This window comes from Argentina silus (genome assembly GCF_951799395.1).
Source record: "Argentina silus genome assembly, chromosome: 7".
Classification (NCBI taxonomy): Eukaryota; Metazoa; Chordata; class Actinopteri; order Argentiniformes; family Argentinidae; genus Argentina; species Argentina silus.
In genome coordinates, this window is record NC_139661.1 from 9,115,411 (window position 1) to 9,125,240 (window position 9,830).

At 42.0% G+C, this 9,830-nt stretch overlaps 2 protein-coding genes across 2 annotated transcripts; both read left to right on the forward strand.

The window, feature by feature from the left end:
• Positions 1 to 1,227: 1,227 nt before the first annotated feature.
• LOC310807710 (immediate early response gene 5-like protein) lies at positions 1,228 to 2,124 on the forward strand (the record flags this gene model as incomplete). The annotated part of the gene is made up of 1 exon (XM_083674281.1): positions 1,228 to 2,124. The coding sequence occupies one exon, from the start codon at positions 1,228 to 1,230 to the stop codon at positions 2,122 to 2,124; it is 897 nt and encodes a 298-aa protein (XP_083530407.1).
• Positions 2,125 to 3,173: 1,049 nt separating this feature from the next.
• On the forward strand, positions 3,174 to 9,828 carry LOC310807694 (carnitine O-acetyltransferase-like). The gene is made up of 14 exons (XM_083674259.1): positions 3,174 to 3,294; positions 4,436 to 4,720; positions 5,048 to 5,166; positions 5,782 to 5,835; positions 5,991 to 6,156; positions 6,463 to 6,637; positions 6,881 to 7,059; positions 7,176 to 7,276; positions 7,518 to 7,637; positions 7,730 to 7,852; positions 7,933 to 8,068; positions 8,164 to 8,226; positions 8,351 to 8,488; positions 8,730 to 9,828. The coding sequence occupies exons 1-14, from the start codon at positions 3,268 to 3,270 to the stop codon at positions 8,943 to 8,945; spliced, it is 1,902 nt and encodes a 633-aa protein (XP_083530385.1). The 5' UTR covers positions 3,174 to 3,267; the 3' UTR covers positions 8,946 to 9,828.
• Positions 9,829 to 9,830: the final 2 nt, after the last annotated feature.

Genomic DNA, 9,830 nt, shown 5'->3' on the forward strand with positions numbered 1-9,830 from the left:
TCTCTCACTGTCTCCTGTTGATAAGAATGGCTGTGTATGAGATCACTGTTAAGAGGGCACTGCTAAAGCATTCCGGGAGGTATACTCTTTAATTACAGTATTGGTTCATACCTATCCGTTATCACATTTTAACAATAATAAACACTGACTTGAATATAATTGAAGTATGTGCACTGACTCTGCTTTCATCCCATACCTCCCTGTGCTTGCCTTGGGGGTGGGGGAAGTCCTTGTATCAAACTTCAAAGACAGCCAGAATGAGTCACACTCATTTGGGTTTCTCATTCTAACCAGATCCAAAACATACACCCAACACTGCTACGCTGACAGACATACAGTCACACATGCTGCCATAGTTACAGTACTAGGCTGAGTAACTATATGTGTGTATTATTAAGGCATAATAACCATAACAGTGGTTGTTCTCTCAGTTAACCTATTTGGCAGGACATAAAAGCCATATGCAGGTGTACTGTATGATGTCAGACATCTGTGTGTATTACAGTACCAGCAGATGTGTAGCATGGATGCCAAATTAGTCTTACAACAAGGACTTTTACCTAACGATAAGATCTTAACACTTTGACAGAAGTTTCCATGAATCAGTGGGCCTGTATGACATCACCTCCAGGTGCAAATGATGCATTGATGATGATGATGCTGCTGTTAATGATGATGATGATGATGATGATACATGTAGCCCTGTGTGTGTGTGTGTGTGTGTGTGTGTGTGTGTGTGTGTGTGTGTGCCTGCACGCGTGCGTGCGTGTGCGTGCGTGTGTCTGCGCTTTATCTATCCAAACGAAATCGAGAGCAATGTTGTTCTCTCTTATCATTGGGAAGAAGGGGCATTAATGCGTAATTGCGCATCCTGAACAGAACGCGGCTATTCATTCGGGTACTTCAATATTTGAATAGCAGAGAAGAACCGCCTCTTACTCATTGGCCAGTGACTAGTACTAGGCGTGGAAAGCAAGTCAATATGTGTTAACACCGGCGTTTCGTTGGTGGAAACAAAGATCGGGGAGGATCCTTTACGAAACATCTTGCCTCTTTCTCAGCACGGATGGGCATGAATGCATGCCCACATCGAGAAAGCATGGAAAGCCATGTTCAGATTTCCTCCTCAAATTGAATTCAATTCTCTATAAACTACACTGTTGTTTCAAATTTAAAAAGGCATTTATTTTCGCCAGAGAAAGTGAAAAACAAGAATTCGTTTTGATGATGGAGTGTGCATTTGACGCACAGAATCTGATATCTATTTCTTTGAGGAAAATCCATAACTCCAGGACGCAGAGAGGGGGCATCAAGCTCTACAATAACTTGCTGGTCACGTACGTATTGAGAAATGCCAGGCAGTTTTACATGAGCGAAGAGTTCACGGAGCTGTACAAGATGAAGCAATGTGGGGAAATAAGGACCGTCTCTGGTGAAAAGCAGGATCCCCTGGAATGGAACGGGAACTGTGAGGATCTGGCTGATGAGTTTTGCTGCAACTACAGTGAGGGCGAGTCGGACACTTACCACTGCGCAGCGCCACTGGTTGCTATCAACCCAGCAGGAGTGCCTGTAGCGCACACCCAAGACGCACCTGCCTGTTCCATGGCTGCAATGCATCACAGTGGTGACTCTTACTATAAGGATTCGGAAGTCTACTGGAGCTGTTGTGCAGAACCTGACACATCCACCTGCGACTTTCCATCTTCAAATACACTTCACAACCAAAAGACTGTACTAGACTTGGACACACATATGGTGACTACTGTCGAGAATGGATACCTCCACCAAGACTGTTGCGCGTCATTAAGACAATATGGTCAGTGCGCGCCGAGTTTGACTAAAAAACGAAAGGTTGATTCCAGTTATTATGTTTCTGATTCCGATTATCTGTCTGACTGTATTCCCTCGCCATGCAAAAGGATAAGGTCTGATGACGTTTCTTGCTTCAATTCAGATCGCATGGACACAAACATCTCCAACCTCATCTCAGTGCTCGGCTCAGGGTTCACCGAGCTGCTGAATTGGCAGACAGACTTGGGGCAAATATTCAATGGACAAACAAACTGTTGCAAAGCATTGGCGGGCAGCGGTTCTTGGACTCGAGCAATTGAGGCATTTTGATACTGTATTATATTAGGCATTTTCATGAATGAAACATTGGTCTTCTAGAATAAAACATGTTTGTCACATTATAATAGGCTATTCCTTTCTTTTCATTTTGAAGGCTGTTGAAAACTTGTATTAAGCTATGGGAAAATCTAGATGATCTCAACCCTTTCTTTTCTAGAGGGTACATGTATTATTAATGGTACTTAAAGGACGTCTAAATATTGTGTGTATTCAAGGTGTAGACTGCACAATCATCACCAGTGTTTTTAAAGCGATTTTACAAAATTGAGAGTGCTCTGAGACTGAGCGCGCACAGTGTGTGTGGCTTAATGAACATCTTGCAAGTAACTTCAAAAGTTTACATATATGATTGATCTAATGTTTGGATTGTCTACTGAGAAATGTATCAACTCTTTTAATGCATTGGATCATTTTGGCATCACATTGATTTGTGTGATGTAGAACGAGCTCCACCATGCGGTTGTAGAAAACAACCACACCAATTCTACACAATCCATCAGAAGCAAGATGATAGTGCACAAATTATAGGCTATATCTAATTAAAGTAAACAGATCTAATAGCAACAAATACAATATAATCAATAATAAAGACAGAATCAATAATACAAATAAATATATGTCAAAACACATCATCTTGCTTTACATTAGGACTCCACCACAGGTCCACCACACAGAGGTAGGCTACATGTTTTTATTTTTTGGGTGAGAAGTAGCCTGAATAAAGCAAGGAGAATTGATTGACCACCTGACCTATTTTCTCCATTGTCTCCACCATCATAAATTATTATTATAGGATATTGTCAACAGCTTCCCAGTATGATCTACACAGATCCACATTAAAATAATATTTTGTGTGGTAATCGGGTGATTAATATTGAGATGATTTTTTTTTTAACAGTTTCATATAGGCCAGCTATATGACCTTTTATCGCTGAGGAATGGAATACTTGGGTCCCTACCTCGTCCATGTCGCTCTTCATTCCGATTATAGCCAGAGGGGGCGGAGATGTCTGAGATTTCTAAAGTAAAAACAAACTTCATGTGTTCGTCCTTGAGACATGAAATGACAGCTCGAGGTGTTTCTTTACACTGACTACACGCATTTAGCCTCGCGGGGACCTTACATATGAAATTATGCTGGGTCTTCTTGTGAGAACAGTGGTAAGTAGACCTATTATGTTTTTATATGTTGTGCGCTCCTAACTGAGAGCACTGCGTTCATTATTATTGTGTGGGGGGTGGGGCGTTGTTGTTAGTACTTACAAATGGTGCTGCAACGACGCATGTTTCCATTAAACATGTTACATGTTTACATGTACATTCGATAGATAGATAGGTACTTTATTGGTCCCAGAAGGGACATTAAGGCGTTACAACAGCTCACATCACAAACAATAACAACACAATAAAATGACGATAGAATAATAAAATCTGAAACCTTATATACAGTAAGAACAGTCCGGTATGATTTAAACCCCCAGCCTGACTCTGATCTCTCCGATCGAGCCAGCCGGAGGAGGAGTTGTACAGTCTTATTGCAGCAGGCGGAAAAGATAACGCTCCTATAGCGCTCCGTAGTGCAACAACATGTTACATGCGTGTTACATTTAGGACTACATTAGTCTGTACTAACTACAATTGATGGGAAATCTAAATTGTCACTCTCACGGTTGACATATTTATTTGGCAACACTTCTCTGAGGGATTTAACTACCACACAGTTATTTGAATACAGCTTGTTTGTTAGATGTGTGGTTGCACTCTCATTCCAAGGGTTCACGCATTGTATTGTCACACTGTCTATTTATATTACAACCTTCAGAGAGCTAAATGCCAAAGCACAGTCCAAACAAACAAGCCGGCCCAACAACAGACTTGTTTTGGTTTCAAGTTACTGCACAGACGCACAGTAACAGTAGGCCTTACACATTGCTCTAATACTATGCATAGGGTTTTGTGCAACAGAATTAAACGGATCACATTTTCCACATTAATAATTTATAAACCTAATAGACTCAGTGTTATTATGTTTTGGTTTCTATTACAATGTCCTCCTATCTATCATGAGGTGTTGACAGTTGCACTTGTCAGGTAGCCTGTAAATCAGGTATGTAGTTGCTGATTTATATTCCAGAAGGATTATCCACTTTAAATACGAATGTTCCATCATTTATAGTATTGTCTCTAAATATGAATGTTCTAGATGCATAAAAAGTATAGAATCGTTTGATTTCATAGTATTGTCAGTAATATTTCTTCATCAAAACAGCAAACATACTCTACTGTATACTGTATCCTCCAGCTCAGGCCAGGCTTGGGGAAGCCCTCTCGACTGGCCAAGCCGGTGTCAGTGACTAAGATCACAGAGAGGTCACTGGTGCACCTGAAGCAGGAGGACTTGCCCAAGCTGCCTGTGCCACCTTTGAAGCAGACAATGGAGCGCTTCATGGCCATGCTGGAGCCCATCATCAGTGAGGAGGAGCTGGAACACACACGCCAGCTGGTGGAAGAGTTCCTCAGGCCTGGAGGGGTGGGAGACAGGCTGCAGAACGGCCTGGAGCGCAGGGCCCGCAAGACAGACAATTGGGTACATAGTGGGTCACAACTGGTCACATACAGCTTTGTACATAGGAAGAGCACGGCCCATAGAGAGTGAATTAAGGAGGTATTAAGACCCCCTAGTCCAGATAGGATATAGTAGCTGGCTGCATAAAAGCTAGGGGTTACAATACTTGTGTTATATTATTTTAGGCTTTGTTAGGTTTGTTTTTCCACATTTAGAATTACAGTATATCTGTAGGTTTGAATGAAAGATCAATGTCCCTGGCAAAGACTACCGATGAGCTCAGTGGAAATGATGTGATACCTAATTTGGTCTAAAGTATCTTCATGGCTGTTGGATGTTTGTGTGTAGCTCTCAGAATGGTGGATGCAGTCAGCCTATCTGGATTCCCGTATGCCTGTGGTGGTCTATTCCAGCCCTGGGGTTGTCCTTCCCCGTATGCACTTCCAAGATCGCCAAGGACAGATGAGGTGAGCGATGAAGAATATAATATGTTAGTGTGAGACTACAGTAGGCTTAGAGACTAAAACCAGCCATTGTTATGAGATTTATTTTTATGGAGCCCCGCCCATCACCAATGAAAAGTCTTTGGTCTGTCATACAGTCAAACATATCAGTCAAAAGCAAGTTAGTGGAAAAGGGATTGACTTAGTGTTGTGGTACACCGCAAGCTCATGTGAACTTGAGAATGACATAGCTTGAGTTTCAGACCGACCTTTACACAGACTTCCCTCTTCATAGTGGCTATTTTAAGCACATTGGCTGCTTATAGCATTGCTCAGCTTTTTTTGACCACTGTGACCCATGCGTTACGCTGGTGTCAAAGAGAAATGCATGATACTTAAACAGACTCCAGTGCTCATATCAAAGCTTTGCTTTGCTTTGTTGAGTGTGGAGAAAGATCCCAAAACAATTAACTTGTCTATTATAATATATAATAACATAATTATTCAGTAACAAACGAAAACATGATACCTTGATGTTGTTCGGCAGTAAGGTCTTTTAAGTGTCATGATTTATTTTAAGTTGGATGAATAAAAGCTATACAAGGAATCATTAGTAATATAACAATATATTTTGCCCAGGTTTGCTGCAAAATTGATTGCAGGGGTTATGGACTTCAAACAGATGATTGACAGGTGAGCATGGTTGATGGAGGAAATGATTGATATGATTAATATATTCAAACTTAATCTCTTTGTAAGGACAAACTATTTATAAATAACCATTATTTTAATGTATGGTCTTTATAGATTTCAAGCATTATGTTTGCTATCCCAATACTGTGTCACAGTGAGACCTTGCCTATCGAGTATTTGGGGGGGAAGCCTCTGTGCATGGACCAGTACTTCCAAGTCCTGTCCTCCTGTCGCATCCCTGGACCAAAGAAAGATACTGTAGTTAACCATGCCATCGGGAAAACGGCCCCCACTCACATCACTGTGGTACACAACTTCCAGGTACACTAGAGGGCGCTATTGTTTTGCTTCTCCTTGATACATCTCAATATTACCACAGCACATTGAGAAAAGACATCCCCTTATTAGACTATAACCTACAGCATAGGGGAGGCTGGTGGAGGTAGAAATCGGAGGACGGGTTCATTGTAATGCATGGAATGGAATGAGGAAATTTGATACCATTCCTCATTCCGTTCCATGCATTACAATGAGCCGGTCCTCCGATGTCTACCTCCACCAGCCTCCGCTGCTACAGCACTCTGACCTCATACTGTATTATGATGAGTCTTTTCCCTCTCTTGTCAGTTCTTTGTCCTGGATGTGTATAACAGTGATGACTCCCCACTGACAGTGGACCAGATCTACATGCAGCTAGAGAAGATCTGGAACTCATCCCTGCAGACCAACAAGGAGCCCATCGGCATCCTGACCTCCCAGCACCGCAACACCTGGGGAAAGGCCTACAACAACCTCATCAAGGGTGAGGCCAGTGATGGAGGGGGAAAACCAGAACGACAGGGTCAGCTGGGGTTTGGGGAGCATTCAGTATGAGACCACAAAACCCCCCAAAAAGCATGTCTTTAGCCATAACCTTGACTCTTGCCGCAACTTAAGTGGAACAGGACCTACTATTAAGGAAAAACAGCTTTTAAGTGGTAAGGAGAGTCACTATGATATCACTATGATCTCATGGGTTGCTCATTCCATTGTTCTCTTCCACCAGACAAAACAAATAAGGAGTCTGTGCGTGCCATCCAGAAGAGTATCTTCACAGTTTGTCTAGATGCCCCAATGCCACGTGTGTCTGATGAGCTGTTTCAGAGTCGGGTGGCTGCCCAGATGCTCCATGGCGGAGGGACTCGCTGGAACAGTGGGAACCGCTGGTTTGATAAAACATTGCAGGTGAGCTCTGCAACTATAAAATCTTGAGTCTTGCATTCTACCAGAGATTTTGATAGTGGTCTTTTATGATGGTGATCATATTCACAAATGACTCTTCTGTGTTTTACCATCCTCAGTTCATTATTGGTGAAGATGGGTCATGTGGTCTGGTGTATGAGCATGCCCCTGCTGAAGGCCCGCCCATTGTGTTTCTGGTGGACCATGTGGTTCAGTACATGTAAGGCACTACTGGATTGATTTCATTACCTATTGATTGGGTGGGTACCGGTTGCTATGACTATTTTCCAACAGTTTTTTGTTTATTATGCCCAAGTAGGAGCACACTTGTTGAAATGGGAACCATTAAAGAACCTTCAATTTTGTCATGTTCAGATAGTACCTCTTCAATTTGAAAGTGTTTACTCCAGTTTGGAGCCTTCGGAATGGGACCCTTTATGTTTTTTATTTTTTTTTAACAGGAGGAAGACTGAGATGGTACGCTCTCCCATGATCCCTCTGGCCATGCCTCTGAAACTGCGCTTCAATATCACACCTGAGGTCAAGAAGGACATTGAGAAGGCCAAGCAGAATATGAACATGTAGGCAACGTGCATGTCTCTCTCCCTCAGAATCAGTTCAACTGTAGTTTTGAAGTATGTCTCACTCTTTGGCTCTCTCTTTCATACACCAGAATGGTGCACGACTTGGACGTGAGAGTGCTTAATTTCGCTCACTTTGGGAAAAATGTTCCAAAGCAATACAAGCTGAGTCCAGATGCATTTATACAAATGGCCCTCCAGCTTGCCTACTTCAGGTTTGTGTTTGAACTTTCTATTTGACTTACTGCACTTGAGATACATTACCATCAACTAACAGTTTTGTTTTGAATTTCAGGATGTATCATGTCTGCTGTACAACCCATGAGAGTGCTTCTTTGAGAATGTTCAAATTTGGTCGAACAGACACTATCCGCTCCACCACCAGTGAGTCGTTCAGATTTGTCCAGGCGATGGAAGACCCAGCTAAACCGGTCAGTCAAGCCTTGAAGTCTGGATGTTTACAGTTAATATACAGTAGCACAGGACAGTACATTAATGTGTATGCATTTATCCCATATGCTGACAGAACACAGAGAAGGTGGCTCTGTTGGAGATGGCTTGTGAAACCCACAGAGAGAACACCTACAGGGTGAGGGTCGGAGTTCATTATCAGTACACTATCTTGATGCAAACCTGAACTTAATGTTGTATTTGTCTCCACCTACTACAATGCTCATTTTCCTCTCATGTCTATGTAAACTGTTTCTCTGCAGGCGATTCATGGCCAAGCCATAGACAGACACCTCCTTGGGCTGAAACTGCAGGGAATTATTGATCTGACATCAATGCCAGAGATATTCATGGATACAGCATATGCTGTGGCTTTGCATTACAATCTCTCCACAAGCCAGGTATGCAGGGTTTTTATGTAATGAGTCAAATTATCCAAGTCCAATACAATACAATACAATGAGTGAATTTCCCCAGTATTTGCCAGTTTTTGCAGATTCTGACAACATATTCAAGATCATTCATAGCACTACAATGAAGGTTCTTTGAACCACATATATGATATTATTGGACAACGTTGATGAAGGCCATGCTAACTAATACCTAACATTAAGGTAATGCTTAACCGTGCCTCTGCTCTAGGCTGGTGCCAAGACAGACTGTGTCATGTGCTTCGGTCCGATGGTGCCAGATGGATACGGGGTGTGTTACAACCCCATGGCAGAGCACATCAACATCGCCATTACAGCCTTCAACAGCTGTGAAGAGACGAACGCTACCAAGTTTTCCCGTGCTGTAGAGGCTGCACTGTTGGACATTAGAGCTTTGTTGGAGGAGACAGCTAAGGCCAACCAGTGAGGAGCCAGAGGAGGGAGACATTGTGTTCTCCATGGTTCTGTGTGGGACTGAACATGTGCTGGAGGTAGTGGTGGAAACCCACCCTGGTACACTATATGCAGTGTTTCAACATGGAGAAGCACATTGCACTGAAGAGGGCCTTGGGAAACGTCTGGGCCTTAGGTGAGACTTGCAGCCATGAGTAAAGGGTCATTGGGTGGTCCTGTAAGACCGTACTGTAACTCTGCCTTCACTGTGAAAAGCAAGTAAGATCTGATGATATTGGTACACATTTCACTTATTAAATGTTGATATGGGTTGTCAAATTTCCATAAAAGGTGCCTTATATCTATCAACCTTATATCAAATATAGACCCACTCAAAATCACAATAGGGATGTTGTAATGTTGTTGTTGCTGTTGATGTAACCTTTGTTTGGTCCATGGGCAACTGCTGTAGAAAGTTGTATGCCCCTTTTACAATTTTAAGAATTTATTTTAAAGTTGTCGTATACTTTATAGTATGTTAGTGCTGTCTTAAAATGTATGTTTAAGTTGTGGGGATTTGATGACTGTTTATTCAGTTTATTCAATGTTTACCTGCACCATGGATACTGCATGTTTGAAAGGAATTGGTGCAAACAAATACTGTATATGTTTAGAACATACGTATACAGTATCAAATGTGGCGAGTTATAACCACTGGATGAAGGATCCAGGCCTGCTGTCTTTTTTCTGTGGATGATTCACAAGTTGGAAAACAGAAAGACTGATAGAATTTCTAATTTTCTACACAACCGACAAGAAAACACAAAATACAGGCTGTTGTCACATACTTTTAAACATTGAATATTTATTTTTGTGTTACGAAACTTGACAATAATAATTAAACAGTGGAAAACCATGT